We start from the raw sequence: 18,582 nt of genomic DNA on the forward strand, positions 1-18,582 counted from the left end.
GAGAGAGAGGAGAGAGAGAGAGGAGAGAGAGAGGAGAGAGAGAGAGAGAGAGAGAGAGAGAGAGAGAGAGAGAGAGAGAGAGAGAGAGAGAGAGAGAGAGAGAGAGAGAGAGAGAGAGAGAGAGAGAGAGAGAGAGAGAGAGAGAGAGAGAGAGAGAGAGAGAGAGAGAGGAGAGAGAGGACGGTTAGCCTTACAATTTGAAATATTTTTTAGGCATTTGTGGTCTAAAAAGGAAGGAAGATACAATCACGAGGATTCACTTTTATAGGCAATTATCCGACTCACAGACAAGACAGCGCATTGAGAAACAAAACAACCCTGCAAAATCAACTGGAATTACATGGAGAAAACACTAAATGCATCATTCACATTATAAATTATGAACAAGATACTAATGAGATAGATGTCACGCCTGACTTAGAGAGCTTTTTATGTCTCTTTTTGGTTTGGTCAGGGTGTGATTTGGGTGGGCATTCTAATGTTCTTTTTCTATGTTTTGTATTTCTTTGTTTTTGGCGGGTGTGGTTCTCAATCAGGGACAGCTGTCTATTGTTGTCTCTGATTGGGAACCATACATTTACGTCATTTAGCAGACGCTCTTATCCAGAGCGACTTACAAATTGGAAAGTTCATACAATATTCATCCTGGTCCCCGTGGGAATGAACCCACAACCCTGGCGTTGCAAGCGCATGCTCTACAACTGAGCCACACGGGACATACTTAGGTAGCTTTTCCCCACCTATGCTTTTGTGGGTAGTTATTTTCTGTTTAGTTGTTTTCTGCACTCTGACAGGAACTGTTTCGGTTTCGTTATCACTGTGTTGTTTTTGTTATAGTGTTCAGTTTAAATAAAAAGCATGAACACTTACCACGCTGTGCTTTGGTCCGATTATTCCTCATCCGACGACGACACCCATTACAATAGACCTATATATGCAATATAACAATTGAGATGTACAAAATACAGAATAAGGGAAACATTTGCGGACATGAGGGAAGCCATCATTTTGATTAAGACATTAATGAGCGAGTTTAAATGGACGTAGTTGATATGCCTATTTGTTTCAGCCCTTTTAAAATGGACAGAAACAGAATGGGCCGTTCTTACTGTATTCTCCCTATACACCAAGTCAGAACCGTAGGATAAATAACGGGGGCATAGTGTCACGCCCTGACCTTAGAGAGCCTTTTTTATTCTCTATTTGGTTAGGTCAGGGTATGACTTGGGTGGGCAAATCTATGTTTCTATTCCTTGGTTGGCCTAGTATGGTTCCCAATCAGAGGCAGCTGTTTATCGTTGTCTCTAATTGGGGATCATACTTAGGTAGCCCTTTTTCCCACCTTATATTGTGGGATCTTGTTTTTGTACTGTTGCCTTCCAGCCCTACAGAACTGTGCGTTTCTTTCTTTTTTTTTTTTTGGTGTCATCAAATAAAAGTAAGTTGTACGCCTACCATGCTGCACCTTTGTCCAATCCATCTTTAAACGAACGTGACAGAAGATCCCACCACAAACAGACCAAGCAGTGTGGCCAGGAGGAGCAGACATCCTGGACATGGGAGGAGATCCTGGACGGTAAGGGATCCTGGACAAGGGAGGAGATCCTGGCTGGAAAGGATCGCCTTCCATGGGAGCAGATGGAGGCAGCAAGTGAGGAACAACGACGACACGGGGGTTCGCAACCAAGACGCAGGCACGAGAGGCAGCACACGGGGTGGTTGGCGGAGCCAGGTTTCAGACCAGAGCCAACTCTCCGCACTCGTTTAAGGAGCGTGTGACCGTTCAGGCACCATGTTTTGCGGAGATACGCATCCACAGCCCGGTGCACTCTGTGCCAGCTCCTCGCACTTACCGTGCGAAAGTGAGCATACAGCCAGGACAGGTTGTGCCGGCTCAGCGTTCCTGGTCTCCAGTACGCCTCCTCGTTCCAGGATATCCTGTGCCGGCTCTACGCACTGTGTCGCCAGTGCGCCTTCACAGCCCAGTGCGTCCTGTGCCAGCGCTCCGCACTTGCCGTGATAAAGTGAGCATCCAGCCAGGACGTGTTGGGCCAGCTCTACGTTCCAGACCTCCAGTGCGCCTCCACGGTCATGTATATCCTGTGCCAGCTCCATGCACTAAGCCTCCAGTGGTGATCCATGGCCCGAAGCCTCCAGTGATGATCCATGGCACGAAGCCTCCAGTGATGATCCATGGCACGAAGCCTCCAGTGATGATCCATGCAAGAAGCCTCCAGTGATGATCCATGGCATGAAGCCTCCAGTGATGATCCATGGCAAGAAGCCTCCAGCGACAATCCCCAGTCCGGAGCCTCCAGCGACGATCCCCAGTCCGGAGCCTCCAGCGACGATCCCCAGTCCGGAGCCGCCAGAGTCTCCCTCAGGTCCGGAACCGCCAGAGTCTACCTCCTTTCCGGAGCCGCCAGAGTCTCCCTCCTGTCCGGAGCCGCCAGAGTCTCCCTCCTTTCCGGAGTCGCCAGAGTCACCACCTAAGTGGGCCAAGCCAGAGGTGGAGCGGGGTCTATGTCCCGCACCAGAGCCGCCACCGTGGTGAAATGCCCACACAGACCCTCCCCTATGGGTTCAGGTTTTTCGGCCAGAGTCCGCACCTTTGGGGGGGGGCGTACTGTCACGCCCTGACCTTAGTTCCTTTGTTATGTCTCTATTTTGGTTTGGTCAGGGCGTGAGTTGGGGTGGGCATTCTATGTTTTTGTTCTATGTTTTATATTTCTATGTGTTTGGCCGAGTGTGGTTCTCAATCAGAGGCAGCTGTCTATCGTTGTCTCTGAGAACCATACTTAGGTATCCTCATCCCACCTGTGTTTTGTGGGTTGTTGTTTTCTGTTTTGTGTGTCTGCACCAGCCAGAACTGTTTCGGTCGTTCCCTTTGCTATTTTTGTTATTTTAGTGTTCATTCAATAAATATGAACACGTACCACGCTACACCTTGGTCCTCTCCTTCCAACACCCGTTACAACATTAGCTTTTCAATGGATCACAAACTGTTTCTGCATAAATATTATTGACTTTTTTGTACTATAAATGGAACTAATAGAAATCGTGAAAACCGGTTTACCCTGCCTACACTAGCGAGATTGTTTTATCTGTTTATCTGGTCTGTGTTTACTCAGGACAGATTTGATAGAACCCACTGTCTTGTCTTGCCTGGAGAAATAGTTCTAACATTCGAGTGTAATGTTTCTACATGATACTGATATGAGAGATGGACAGAACAGTGTTGCATTTCCCTTTCCGTTTTAGCTGTATCAGTTAGGTAGCAGGGCAGTATCAGTTAGGTAGCAGGGCAGTATCAGTTAGGTAGCAGAGCAGTATCAGTTAAGTAGCAGGGCAGTATCAGTTAGGTAGCAGGGCAGTATCAGTTAGGTAGCAGGGCAGTATCAGTTAGGTAGCAGGGCAGTATCAGTTAGGTAGCAGGGCAAAGTAGCCGTAGGTAGCAGGGCAGTAGCAGTTAGGTAGCAGGGGCAGTAGCAGTTAGGTAGCAGGGAAGTATCAGTTAGGTAAGCAGGGGCAAGTAGCCAGTTAGGTAGCAGGGCAGTAGCAGTTAGGTAGCAGGGCAGTAGCAGTTAGGTAGCAGGGCAGTAATCAGTTAGGTAGCAGGGCAGTAGCAGTTAGTAGCCAGGGCAGTAGCAAGTTAGGTAGCAGGGGAGTAGCAGTTAGGTAGCAGGGAAGTATCAGTTAGGTAGAGGGCAGTAGCAGTTAGGTCAGGGCAGTATCAGTTAGGTAGCAGGGCAGTAGCAGTTTTAGGTTGCAGGGCAGTAGCAGTTAGGGTAGCAGGGCAGTAGCAGTTAGGTGAGGCAGTAGCAGTTAGGTAGCGGGGCAGTAGCAGTTAGGTAGCGGGGCAGTAGCAAGTTTAGGTAGCAGGGCAGTAGCAGTTAGGTAGTGGGGCAGTAGCAGCTAGGTAAGCGGGAACAGTAGCAGTTGGGGTAGCGGGGCTGCAGGCAGTTAGGTAGCAGGGCAAGTAGCAGTTAGGTAGCAGGGAAGTATCAGTAGGTAGAGGGAGTAGCAGTTGGATAGCAGGGCAGTATCAGTTAGGTAGCAGGGCAGTAGCAGTTAGTAGCAGGGCAGTAGCAGTTAGGTAGCAGGGCAGTAGCAGTTAGGTGTAGCAGGGCAGTAGCAGTTAGGTAGCAGGGCAGTAGATTAGGTAGTCGGGAGTAGCAGTTAGGTAGCAGGGCAGTAGCAGTTTAGGTAGTGGGGCAGTAGCAGTCTAGGTAGCGGGACAGTACAGTTGGGTAGCGGGCTGCAGCAGTAGGTAGCAGGGCAGTACAGTTAGGTATGCGGGGCTGCAGCAGTTAGGTAGGGGCAGTAAGCAGTTAGGTAGTGGGGCAGTAGCAGCTAGGTTAGGCAGGGACAGTAGCAAGTTAGGTAGTGGGGCAGTAGTAGCTAGGTATAAGCGGTAGCAGTTAGGTAGCAGGGCTGCAGCAGTTAGGTAGTGGGGCAGTAGAGTTAGGTGTGGGGCAGTAGCAGTTAGGTAGTGGAGCAGTAGTAGTTAGGTAGTGGGGCAGTAGCATAGTAGGGTGGGCAGTAGCAGTTAGGTAGTGGGGCAGTTAGCAGTTAGGTAGCAGGGCAGTAGTAGTTAGGTAGTGGGCAGTAGCAGTTAGGGTAGTGGGGCAGCATAGCAGTTAGGTAGCAGGGCAGTAGCAGTAGGTAGTGGGGCAGTAGCAGCTAGGTAGCGGGACGTAGAGTTGGGTAGCGGGGCTGCGCAGTTAGTCAGGCAGTAGCAGTTTATGATAGCGTGGCTGCAGGCATTAGGTAGGGTGGGCAGTACAGTAGGTAAGTGGCGGCTAAAGAATAGCAGCTAGGAATAGCGGACATAGCAGTTAGGTAGTGGGCAAGTAGTAGCTAGGTATCAAGGCGGTAGCAGTAGTAGCGAGGCTTGCAGCCAGTTTAGGTAGTGGGATTGCAGTAAGCAGTTAGGTAGTGGCCGGACAGATAGCAGTTAGAGTTTTATGGAGCCAGTAGTAGTTAGGTAGTGGGAGCAGGTAGCAGTTAGGAAGTGGGGCAGTGAGCAGTTAGGTAGGGGGCAGTAGCAGTTACGTAGCAGGGCAGTATAGTAAAGGTGTAGTAGCAGCATTGGAGTGAGGTAGTGGGCCAGTGTAGAGTATAGCCGGCTAGCAGCAGCAGAAGTAGGTCGGGGCTTAGTAGCAGTTACGGTAGCACAGGGTACAGCTAGGTGGCAAGGCGGTAGCTAGTTTAGTTTGCAGAGGCTGCAGCACGTTAGTGTAGCGGACTGCAGCAGTTAGGTAGGCTGAGCACTACAGTTAGCTAGCGGGGCGAGTAGCGAGTTAGGTAGCTGGACGTGCAGCAGTTAGGTAGCGGGCAGTAGCAGTTAGGTAGTGCGGGCAGTAAAGCAGTTAGGAGTGGGGCAGATTAGCATTAGGTGTAGCGGGGCAGTAGCAGTTAGGTAGCAGGCAATGTAGCAGTTAGTAGCAGGGCAGTAGCAATTAGGTAGTGGGGCAGTAACGCATAAAGGTAGCGGGACACGTAAGCAGTTAGGTAGCGGGGCTGCAGCAGTTAGGGAGCACGGCAGTAGCAGTTAGGTAGCGGGGCTGCAGCAAGTTAGGTAGGGCAGTAGCAAGTAGGTAGTGGGCCAGTAGCAGCTGGTAGCGGCGACAGTAGCAGTTAGTAGTGGGGGCAGTAGTAGCTAGGTATTCAAGGCGTAGCAGTTAGGTAGCAGGGCTGCAGCAAGTTTAGGTTAGTGGGGCAGTAAAGGCAGTTAGGTACGTGGGGCAAGTAGCGCTGAGTTTAAGCGTAGTGGCCAGTGCAAGAGTGTAGGTAGTGGGGCAGTAAGCAGTTAGGTAGCTGGCGGCAGTAGCAGTTAGGTAGGCGGGGCAGTATGCAGTTAGGTAGCTAGGGCAAGCAGCTAGTTGGAGCCATAGGCGCAAGTACAGTTTAGGTGGTGCGGGGCAGTCAGTTAGCGTAGCTGGACGCAAGCAGTTAGGTAGTGGGCACGTAGCAGTTAGTACAGGTAGCGGCTAGTAGTAAGGCGTGCTAGTTGCGAGGCCTGCAGCAGTTAGGTAGCGGGATGCAAGCAGTTAGGTAGTGGTGCCACTAGCAGTTAGATCTGGGGGCCGTAGCAGTTAGGTAGTGGCGCGCCTACTAGAGTTTAGGTAAGCCGGGGCCAGCAGCAAGTTAGGTGGAGTGGGAGGCAGTAGCAGTTAGGATTGGGGCAGTAGCAGTTAGGTAGTGGGGCACTAGCAGTTAGGTAGCGGGGCAGTAGCAGTTAGGTAGCAGGGCAGTAGCAGTTAGGTAGCGGGGCAGTAGCAGTTAGCTAGCAGGGCAGTAGTAGTTAGGTGGCATGGCTGAAGCAGTTAGTTAAGAGGGTCTTTAACTTAACCATAAAATGTCTGTATTCCACTTAACCATTAGAGAAGAACCAGAAAAGCAGGTCCGGGTCCAGCCTCCCATCAACTCTTTGTTATACAGTTGTAAGAGGAATTCATCATTGCTTTAACCTCTACGAGGAGGGGTCTGGGTAGCCCTTTGATTAACTGTTCAGGAGTTTTATGGCTTGGGGGTAGAAGCCTTTTGTACCTAGACTTGGTGCTCCGGTACCGTTTGTCTTGAGGTAGCAGAGAGAACATTCTATGACTAGGGTGGCAGGAGTCGTTGACAATTTTTAGGGCCTTCCTCTGACACCGCTTGGTATACAACTTGGTCCCATGATGTACTGGGCCGTGCGCACTACAGTCTGTAGTGCCTTGCAGTCGGAGGTCGAGCAGTTGCCATACCAGGCAGTGATGCAACCAGTCAAGATGCTCTCGATGGTGCAGCTGTAGAACCTTTTGAGGATCTGAGTACCCATGCCAAATCTTTTCAGTCTCCTGAGTGGGAATAGGCTTTGTCATGCCCTCTTCACGACTGTTTTAGTGTGTTTGGACCATGATAGTTTGTTGGTGATGTGGACACCAAGGAACTTGAAGCTCTCAACCTGCTCCACTACAGCCCTGTCGATGAGAATAGGGGCGTGCTCGGTCCTCCTTTTCCTGTTGTCCACAATCATCTTCTTTGTCTTGATCACGTTGAGGGAGAGTGTCCTGGCACCACACGGCCAGGTCCCTGACCTCCTCCCTATAGGCTGTCTCATCGTTGTCGGTGATAAGGCCTACCACTGTTGTGTTATCGGCAAACTTGATGATGGTGTTGGAGTCGTGCCTGGTACTGCAGCCATGAGTGAACAGGGTGTACAGGAGGGGACTGAGCACCCACCCTTGAGGGGCGCCCGTGTTGAGGATCAGCGTGATGGATGTTTTGTTACCTACCCTCACCACCTGGGGGCGGCCCGTCAGGAAGTCCAGGATCCAGTTGAAGAGGGAGTTGTTCATTCCCAGGGTCCTTAGCTAAGTGATGAGCTTTGAGGGCACTATGGTGTTGAACGCTGAGCTGTAGTAAATGAACAGCATTCTCACATAGGTATTCCTGTTGTTCAGGTGGGAAAGGGCAGTGTGGGGGGGGCAAAAGAGATTTCATCATCTGTGGATCTGTTGGGGCGGTATGAAAATTGGAGTGGTTCTAGGGTTTCTGGGATAATGGTGTTGATGTGAGCCATGCCCAGCCTTTCAAAGCACTTCATGGTTACAGATGTGAGTGCTACGGGTCGGTAGTCATTTAGGCAGGTTACCTTAGTGTTCTTGGGTACAGGGACAATGGTGGTCTGTTTGAAACATGTTGGTATTACAGACTCAGTCAGGAACTGGTTGAAAATGTCAGTGAAGACACTTGCCAGTTGGTCAGCGCATGCTCGGAGTACACGTCCTTGCAATCCGTCTGGTCCGGTGCCTTGTGAATGTTGACCTGTTTAAAGGTCTTACTCACATCGGCTATGGAGAGCGTGATCACACAGTCGTCCGGAACAGCTGAAGCTCTCATGCATGTTTCAGTGTTACTCGAAGTGAGCATAGAAGTAATTTAACTCGTCTGGTAGTGTCGTGTCACTGGGCAGCTCGCGGCTGTGCTTCCCTTTGTAGTCTGTAATAGTTTGCAAGCCGTGCAACATCTGACGAGCGTCAGAGCTGGTGTAGTACGATTCAATCTTAGTCCTGTATTGATGCTTTGCCTGTTTGATTGGGGGGGCATTGCGGGGCATTGCAGGATTTCTTATAAGCTTCCGGGTTGGAGTCCCGCTCCTTGAAAGCGGCAGCTCTACCCATTAGCTCAGTGCGGAGGTTGCCTGTAATCCGTCTCTTCTGGTTGGGATATGTACGTCCGGTCACTGTAGGGACGACGTCATCGATGCACTTATTGATGAAAACAGTGACTGATGTGGTGTACTCCTCAATGCCATCGGAAGAATCCGGGATACATATTCCAGTCTGTGCTAGCAAAAGACTCCTGTAGCTTAGCATCTGTTTCATCTGACCACTTTCTTTTGACAGAGTCACTGGTGCTTCCTGTTTTAGTTTTTGCTTGAAAGCAGGAATCAGGAGGATAGAATTACGGTCAGATTTGCCAAATGGAGGGCGAGGGAGAGCTTTGTATGCGTCTCTGTGTGTGGAGTAAAGGTGGTTTTGCAATGGTCCCCTCGGGAAGCATATCTTTGTTTGAATGATGGCTCACGTCAACTCTGGCTGACTTCTTTACAATACAATACAACTTTGTCCATTAGTTAGAGCGAACAACCAAAATATGTCTTCTGCTCCATTCTCAACCCCCCCAAACAGCAGACATCCCACATACAGTTGAGAGGAGCACAAGTTCAATCTGCAGTGCAGCACCCCTGGATAGAAAGCATGTTGTGGGGTTATCGGTGGCTTTGCTCAAGGTCCTAACATCAGGGGAATGTTTTGAGGATGTGAACCCAGCAGCCCTCCAGTTGTGAAATCAATTCTGCCTGTTTATTCCAGCGACCAGCCCGGGATTTGAACAGGCCACCTTTTGGCCACAGGTCTAACTCCTTAGACGCTGGCTACCTACCCCAAGTACAGTATGTATTGTTGCCTGACTGTTTCCGGAGAAGAAGAAAAAAGGAGGAAACAGTTCATCTACAGAAAGAGTTAATCTGACAAAATGAAGACAAAATGCTATGTGTACATACTGTATAATTTGTTAGGATGTTGTAGAACTATTTACATGCAGTGGCTGTCAGCAGCAGCCGAACGAGAGATCCTCTGCCTTTGATAGTTCTGGGTTACTGCCAGACTGAGCAAAACATACAGTAGCGGTGCGTAGGTAAAATCACTAGGGAAGCCAGAAAAAAATGCCATATTACAACCTATGTGTTGTGATAGTTGAGTTGTTTGCTCTATAGCTTGTTAGTTCATATGCCTTGACACCGTGACATGTATGCCTAAGGCCAAGACAGTAAGAATACACCATGACAGAATAAATTCAACCACACCTTTGTTTCATCACGAAACTGGATAGCAACCTCTGTCTGGTGAAGTCCACAAAGCATATTGCACGTAACAAACAGTGACATGACTTACAGTATGTTCAAGGAAGTAAATCTTTCTGACATTTCATGACCACTAAACAACTATTGACTTAAAACCACGTTACCGCAAGTATAACAAAATAAACAGGAGCTGCCTCCACTATTCCAGCACCATTTAATCTTCAACATTTTAACATCAAATCCCCTATGCTTAGTCTAATACAGCGACAGCTAATATACCAAAATATATCAAAAACGATTTAGTCCAATCAATGTCCAATCAATGTAATCTCACTGTGTTCTTTGGGACCTTCAATGCTGCAGAAATGTGTTGGTATCCTTCCCTAGATCTATGCCTCGCCACTACAGACAATTCCTTTGATATCATGGCTTGGTTTTTGCTCTGACATGCACTGTCAACTGTGGGACCAGATATAGACAGGTGTGTACCTTTCCAAATCATGTCCAATCAATTGAATTTACAACAGGTGGATGATCAATGGAATCAGGATGCACCTGAGCTCAAAACGAGTCTCGTATCAAAGGGTCTGAATACTTGTGTAAACAAGGTATTTCTATTTTTTATATTCAACAAATGTGACGAAAAAAATATTGCTTTGTCGTTATGGGGATATTAACCCCATACCCCTCAGAACACTATCATCAAGAGCCAGGTGGTAGACAGCAGGTGGTAGAGATCATGCTCTAGCTGGTCTGACCAGCATGGTCTAGCTGGTTTTGCTGGTGACAATCCTTCAGTGTATTTTGGACAATGGTGACAAGCCTTCACTGTGTTTTTGACACAGGTGACAAACCTTCACTGTATTTTGGACACATACAAGCTTATAATGGTGATGCTGTTATACTGGTGACGAAGCTGGTCAAGCTGGTCTGACCACGTCCAACAGTTTGGGTAGTCGTATTTAGTATTATTTCTAACCCTGGCAGTCATTCTGGATGCATATTGTGTGAGAAGAAAAGTAAAAAATTGTTGATATCCCCACTCTGGCTGGATTCTGATATTAATTAAACATCCCTTTTCAAGCCAGCATGACGTGACTTGATTCTGGTGACTGGCTTATGTTGGTCACCATCAAAAACACACTAACGTCTGGTCATCACAAAAACACAACAAAGAGACCACGGAAACACAGCAAAGGCTGGTCACCAGCATCCTCAACAGGCTCTTCCTGGTCTAGGCTGTTTTTCTCAGCAGAGGAGGCCACCTTCTTTATGCACGTGAAAACTCTACACTTCAATTATTGATCACACATTGCTTGTGATGTACTGTAGGTTGACACAGCAAACATACAGGCCTAAAGAAAGTCTACACCTCCATGTTGTTGTGTTACAAAGTGGGATTGAAATAGATTTAATTGATTTTTTTTTGTCGTTGATCTACACAAAATAAACTATGAATACTCCATAATGTCAAAGTAAAAATAACGAATCTGAAATGTTTTACAAATTAATAACAATTAATTAACTAAAATATAGTTGTTGCGTAAGTAGTAGAAGTAAAATGTGGCTTAACAAATCACATAAGTTATATGGACTCACTATGTGTGAAATAATAGGGGGTTGACCCTTCCTCTGTCCCCCATACATACAGTGGCGGATTTAGGTATAGGCGACATGGGCAGCCGCCCAGGGTGGCATCTTGCCGGGGGCGGCACGGGGCGCACGCACAAAAAACAAAAACAAAAATAATAATATTCGTAATGGTGACATTTGCGCAATCGGTTTTCTATCGCTCATTTGCAAGTCACATCAATGATATCATGTCACCGTGTGGGACTGTGGGTCAGTTAACCTTGTCGGAGTGGGTTCACTGATTCTAGTTTGTGAGCTAGGCAGGCTGAACAAATTCTTATTTACAATGACGGCCTACCAAAAGGCCTCCTGCGGGCACGGGGGCTGGGATTAAAAATGTAATTAAAATATAGGACAAAACACACATCACGACAAGAGAGACACCACAACACTATATAGAGACCTAAGACAACAACATAGCATGGCAGCAACACATGAAAACACAGCATGGTAGCAACACAACATGACAACAACATGTTAGCAACACAACATGGCAGCAGCACAGCATGGTAGCAGCGCAAAGCATGGTACAAACATTTTTGTGCATAGACAACAGTACAAGGGGCAAGAAGGTAGAGACAACAATACATCACGTGAAGCAGCCACAACTGTCAGTAAGAGTGTCCATGATTGAGTCYTTKAATGAAGAGAWTGAAGCATGGTCACRTTAATAATTATGCTGYGGATGATGTTTTAAACSACCCAGAYACAACAAAGATACATTGGTCCTGCTGAACTGAGCTGCAGGACAGGAAGGAAACTGGTTAGTCATTTTAAAACAGCTAGAGTTCAATGGCTGTGATGGGAGAAAACTGAGGATGGATCAACAACATTGTAGTGACTCCACAATAATGACCTGAATTACAGAGTAAAAATCATTATAAAATGTACAGAATAAAATATTACAAAACATGCATATGTATGCAACAAGGCAACAAAATGAACACAGCAACGGAATACACGTTTTGGCCTAAATGCAAAGCCTTATGTTTGGGGAAAATCCATCACAACACATCACTGAGCAACTGCCTCCTTATTTTAAAGCATGGTGGTGGCTGCATCATGGTATGGGTATGCTTGACATGGGCAAAGACTGGGGAGTTTTTCAATATGAAAAGAAACAGGATGGAGCTAAGTACAGGCAAAATCCTAGAGGACAACCTGCTTCAGTCTGCTTCACATCATGGACTTCAGGAACGTGGACTTCAGGAAGGACTTCAGGAACTTCAGGAGGTCAGGACTTCAGGACTTCAGGACTTCAGGAAACAGCAGAGGGAGCACCCCCCTATCCACATCGACGGGACAGTAGTGGAGAGGGTAGTAAGTTTTAAGTTCCTCGGTGTACACATCACGGACAAACTGAATTGGTCCACCCACACAGACAGCGTTGTGAAGAAGGCGCAGCAGCGCCTCTTCAACCTCAGGAGGCTGAAGAAATTTGACTTGCCACCAAAAGCACTCACAAACTTCTACAGATGCACAATCGAGAGCATCCTGTCGGGCTGTATCACCGCCTGGTACGGCAACTGCTCCGCCCACAACCGTAATGCTCTCCAGAGGGTAGTGAGGTCTGCACAACGCATTACCGAGGGCAAACTACCTGCCCTCCAGGACACCTACACCACCCGATGTCACAGGAAGGCCATAAAGATCATCAAGGACAACAACCCCGAGCCACTGCCTGTTCACCCCGCTATCATCCAGAAGGCGAGGTCAGTACAGGTGCATCAAAGCAGGGACGAGAGACTGAAAACTGCTTCTATCTCAAGGCCATACGACTGTTAAACAGCCACCACTAACATTTAGTGGCCGCTGCCAACATACTGACTCAACTCCAGCCACTTTAATAATGGGATTGATGGAAATTTATGTAAAATGTATCACTACCCACTTTAAACAATGCCACTTAATATAATGTTTACATACCCTACATTACATCTCATATGTATATGTATATTACTGTACTCTATATCATCTACTGCATCTTGCAATCTTTATGTAATACATGTATCACTAGCCACTTTAAACTATGCCACTTTATGTTTATATACCCTACATTACTCATCTCATATGTATTACTAGTATCTTATCCACATCTACTGCATCTTGCCTATGCCGTTCTGTACCATCACTTCATTCATATATCTTTATGTACATATTCTTTATCTTTTACACTTGTGTGTATAAGGTAGTAGTGTGGAATTGTTAGGTTAGATTACTCGTTGGTTATTACTGCATTGTCGGAACTAGAAGCACAAGCATTTCGCACACTCGCATTAACATCTGCTAACCATGTGTATGTGACAAATAAATTTGATTTGATTAATCAGACACCGGGAGAAGAATTCACCTTTCAACAGGCAACAACCTACAACACTAAGACACATCTACACTGGTGTTTACCAAGAAGACAGTGAATGTTCCTGAGTGGCCAAGTTACAGTTTTGAGTTAAGTTTTGTTGAAAATCTATGGCAACACTTGCAAATTGCAGTCTTGCCATGATCCACAACACCTTAACATAAACTTATGACTTAGTGTGGCCTAACCCGACCACAAAAACATCCCAGACCATTATTTCTCCTCCACCAAACTTTACAGTTGGCAATTGCATTCGGGCAGGTAGCGTTCTCCTGGCACCCGTCCGTCATCTGTCGGACTGCCACCTCAATTACTCGACTAACCTGTACTCCTAACGCATTTCACACCTGTTGTATTCGGCGCATGTGAAAACACAACATTATTTATTTGATTTTATTTGAGAGTGGTAAACGGAGATTTATCACTCAAGAGAACACGTTTCCTCTGCTCCAGAGTCCAATGTTGGCGAGATTTACACCACTCCAGCCGACGCTTGGCATTACGCATAGTGATCTTAGGCTTGTGTACGGCTGGTCGGCTATGGAACCCATTTCATGAAGATCCAACGAACAGTTCTTGTGATGACATTGCTTTCATAGGTAGTTTGGAACTCGGTAGTGAGTGTTGCAACCGAGGACAGACTATTTTTACACGCTACACACTTCAGCAGTTGGCAGTCCAGTTCTGTGAGCTTGTTTTGGCCTACCACACTCGCGAGCTGAGCCGCTTGATCTGCCTAGATGTTTCCACTTCACAATACAGCACTTATAGTTGACCGGGGCAGCGCTCTAGCAGGGCAGAAATTTGACGAACTGACTTGTTGGAAGAGGGCATCGCTCATAACTGTGCCAAGTTGAAAGTCATTGAGCTCTTCAGTAAGGCCATTTAATACCAATGTTTGTTTATGTAGATTGCATGGCTGTTTGCTCGATTTTAGACACCTGTCAGCAACGGGTGTTGCTGAAATAGCTGAATCCACAAATGTGTAGTTGTGTCCACATACTTTGTATATAKAGTGTAGCTTGAAGAAGATTTTAAAAGAGAAATGGGCAAATATTGCACAATATAGGTGTGCAAAGCTCTTATGAGACTAACCCAAGAAGACYGTAATCGCTGCCAAAGGTGTTTTTACCATGTATTGACTCAGGGAAGGGKGGGGTAAAAACGTATATAATCGAGGTACTTTTTTTTTATCGAGGTACATTTACGTTAATTTAAAAGTATATCAGTTTCTTTCACTATGACAATACAGAGTATTTTGTGAAAATGGTTGAAAAAAAATTGCTATTATATCTGTTTTAATCCCACTTGGTAATAAAAAATGTGAAGAAATCCAAGGTGGGTGTGGACTYTCTATAGGCACTGTATTTCAAAAWGTAAACATGGCAAATGCATATTACAATGTAAMCACAGAAAACATGAGAATAACAAAGGAATGATCTTTGTCATCAGGTGACTAACACAACTTTCCTCTCTCCCGGACACCATCAAGTCTTCGTTTAACAGGTGGAACAGGAAGCCATCATTGGTGAAAGGTATGTGCAGGGCTATAAAAGCTCAGTCTTGCAAGGGGGCAATTGAAGTCTGGTGTACAACCAAACTTATACTGTAGATCTACAGAGACATCATGAGAGTCACTGCAGCCGTCCTACTGGTCCTCTGTCTCCTGGCCGTCAGTCATGGTAAGTTACCATCATCTGAAACATGCTTGATCAACTTGGAGTTGATGAAGTTTGCTACATAATGTCATCCTCCTTTTTCTTGGTGTACTCTACTCATATGTGTTTGTCTCCATAGCATGGGACTGTCAGGAGGTAGTAAACATCAAGAATCTGATGCAGATCGATGCAGGACTGGGGCAAGTAGTTGCTACGGACACAAGTCAARTCCCCTACTACCTGGTAGGTGATAAATGGATCCGCCTGCCTGGTTCATTTATCACCTACCAGGTAGTAGGGGATTTGACTTGTGTCCGTAGCAACCACTGCCCCAGTCCTGCATCGATCTGCATCAGATTCTTGATTTTCACTACTCTGACAGTCCCAGGCTATGGAGACACCAGATCAAAGACACATCAGTAGAGTACAGCAGCAAAAAGGAGGATGAAATTATGGAGCCAACTTGATGATCAATTACAAGTTTAATGTACTGTAGAGCTGCCTGTAAAATCCGTTTTCAGATGATGGTAACTTACCGTGACTGATGGCTAAGAGACAGAGGACCAATAGGACGGCTGCAGTGGCTCTCTGATGTCTCTGTAGATCTACAGTACAAGTCTGGTTGCAGTTTGGTTGAACACAGACTTTTCCCCTTATATGCAGTAGACCTGCAAACAGCTTTCAACCCCCATGAAACTTTTAATGAGCTATTTATATTTTACAAACAACATGTTCCAGGAAAAGTTAATGGGAGGATGATATAACCCCACCTCCACACACACACAAACCCTTTAATAATATACACTGAACAAAATATAAAACACAAGTGTTGTTGTTTCATGAGCTGAAGTAAAAAGATCGCTGAAATTTCCATATGCACAAAAATCTTTTTTCTCTCAAATTTAGTGCCAAATTTGCTTACATCCTTGTTAATGAGCATTTTTCCTTTGCCAAGATAATCCATCCACCTGACAGGTGTGGCACTACATTTAATTAAACAGCATGATCATTACACAGGTGCTGGGGACAATAAAAGGTCAGTTTTGTCACATAACACAATGTCACAGATATCTCAAGTTTAGAGGGAGCGTGCACTTGGCATGCTGACTGCAGGAATGTCCACCAGCTGTTGCCAGATCATTTAGGTTAATGTCTCTACCATAAGCCGCCTCCAACGTCATTTTAGAGAATTTGTCAGTATGTCCATCTGGCCTAATACAGTCCATCTGTATGGCATTGTGTGGTGAGCGGTCTGCAGTGAAAAGAGTGCAGGTAGGGTTATGGTATGCGCAGGCATAAGCTACAGACAACGAACACAAGTGCATTTTAATGATGGCAATTCAATGTAAAGAAATACCATGATGACATCCTGAGGCCCATTGTGAGGCCCACTTTTTTTTAAGGCATCTGTGACCAACAATCTGTATTCCCAGTCATGTGAAATCCATAGATGAGGACTAATGATTTCCTAAAATGAACTGTAACTCAGTAAAATCTTTGAAATTGTTGCATGTTTTTGTTCAGTATAGACAGCTACAATAGTTGGCTTGGTAACCAAACAGAGACTTACCAATTTAGCTAACCAAACCATCAGTCGTGGCCTGCTATTATGATAATCAAATTCAACAATGCCAATAATGTTTTGAATTGAACATTTGTAGGTTCAAAAGCAGCTCAAATGTAGAACATGTAAGAATGAACTTGCCATTGAATTCTAATGTTTTGATATACCGTTCGTTAGAGAGAAAATAATGCACGCTCTAGAATGCCCTTCAAGACAATTAAAAACGAGTATTCAACAATGCCACATATAAGTGATTTTAAAGCTTCCGTTGTTTTCCTTTGTGACCCACCTACTGTACTTGGTAGGTGCTATATTTGTAGAGTTGTTTGATAAGGTTGCTAAGCACCAAAGTGTTATAGTCCAGCACATGAGGAACTGAAAAATTGTATGGTTGAGAGGGATGAGGCAAAAAAAGATGGCAAATAGGTCTGGTTGTACAAACGATTGGCAAACCATACTGTAAATTCAGAAATCATGTGACTAAACTGAATAAAAAAGAAACCTACACTATGAAACAAAGATAAATAGCATAAAGAATTATAGTAAAAAGTTTTGAGCACTTCATGAATTGCAAGAAGGCAAACTCCTCTCCATCATTCATTGATCAGATTGCTCATTCATCACTAAACCCACTGGTATTGCCAACTACTTTAATGATTTTTTCATTGGCAAGAAGAGCAAACTTAGGCATGACATGCCAACAACAAACAGTGTTTTTTAAATTGTCTATCAACAATGACAAGCCACTGGAATCTGACAACTTGGTGGAAAATTACTGAGGATAATAGTGGACGATATTGCCACTCCTATTTGCCGTATCTTCAAGTTAGGTCTATTAGAAAGTGTGCACCCTCAGGCCTGGAGGGAAGAAAAAGTTATTCCCCTACCTAAGAATAGTAAAGCCAACTAGCTAACGTTAGCCACCTAGCCAGAATTTGTACATATTGTACGCTTTGCAAATTCTTACATATAATACCAATTGTAATTCGTAACATATCATACAAATGGTAATGGACATCCACAAATGAATACATACCATACGAAATGTAACATATCATACTAAATTGAGTGTTTGCGATTTACGTACAGAATAATACTAAATATCTTGAGACAGGTTGCCAGGCTCCGCTGATAGTCAGGTGTATGTGGTAAGGATTCACTCCATGGTGCTGAAAGGAAAGCTCTGCTGTTGGGACAGCTTTATGTAGGTCATATCAGTTTGTGGGCAGTTTGTGTTGTGCAGTGGCTTTGCTGGCATGTATCTAAAAAAGATTGTTGAGTTTGCCCCACCATGATTTCGATGCTAAAATCACCTGGCAGAGCAACCTAAAATCCCTCTGTTCAATATGATAAAAAAAAACAATAACACAGAAATTACAATAGTTTCAAAATGAATGCTTTATTTTTGCAGGAAATGATTATATAATGAGATAATAAACAATGACAAGGATTCAATCCAACCCTATTGATGACCTCTGAAGCACAGCAAAACCCATGTGGATTGTGAGCAACATGACCGTGCCAAGTTTACACTAGTTAAATAGCAGCCATGGCAAAGATCTATTGAAGTGTTAATCAAGAGTGATCAAGAAAATATCAAATACATTTTTTTTAATGTCAATAAGATCATTGAAGAATTGAAAATAATAGGTAGAGCAATAGGTTTTAAAATTAAGGATTTTATTAATTATGTTGAAATTTCCAGAAAGAGAGATCAATGAGTTAGCAAGTGAACTTTAGACAGATCCCGAACAGCCTTCAGATGCAGAGGAGAGGCTAAGTGTGCACACCATGGTGACGCCAGACTTGGAGACGACCCAAAGACGTCCCAGGTCGTAGGTCACGTGGCCCATGCGCATGCACATTGGGATATTGCTCCATCCGGTGCCCTCTGGTTTACTGGTTGTGATGCCGTCTCTGTGTTGAGGAAAGGGGTGGGTTCATGTTTTAAAGATTATCCATTTTTTAAGTACATCCATTTTTGGACTTTAATAATTGATTATAGCCATTGATTCTT

The 18,582-nt window shown here is 45.3% G+C and overlaps 2 protein-coding genes across 3 annotated transcripts in view; both read left to right on the forward strand.

Moving 5' to 3' along the window:
- The window catches only part of LOC112073481 (fish-egg lectin), a 68,030-nt gene that overhangs the window by 29,671 nt on the left and 19,777 nt on the right, over positions 1–18,582 (forward strand). The gene's annotated exons all lie outside the window — the stretch shown is intronic.
- LOC112073482 (fish-egg lectin-like) overlaps positions 14,907–18,582 on the forward strand; it is a 6,701-nt gene continuing 3,025 nt past the window's right edge. The window contains exons 1-2 of the mRNA XM_024140768.2: positions 14,907–15,025; positions 15,141–15,272. Of these exons, the coding sequence (XP_023996536.1) occupies positions 14,971–15,025; positions 15,141–15,272 (187 nt within the window). The 5' untranslated portion in view covers positions 14,907–14,970. The remainder of the gene's footprint in view (positions 15,026–15,140; positions 15,273–18,582) is intronic.

Source organism: Salvelinus sp. IW2-2015, unplaced genomic scaffold (genome assembly GCF_002910315.2).
Source record: "Salvelinus sp. IW2-2015 unplaced genomic scaffold, ASM291031v2 Un_scaffold2274, whole genome shotgun sequence".
NCBI classification, from domain to species: Eukaryota; Metazoa; Chordata; class Actinopteri; order Salmoniformes; family Salmonidae; genus Salvelinus; species Salvelinus sp. IW2-2015.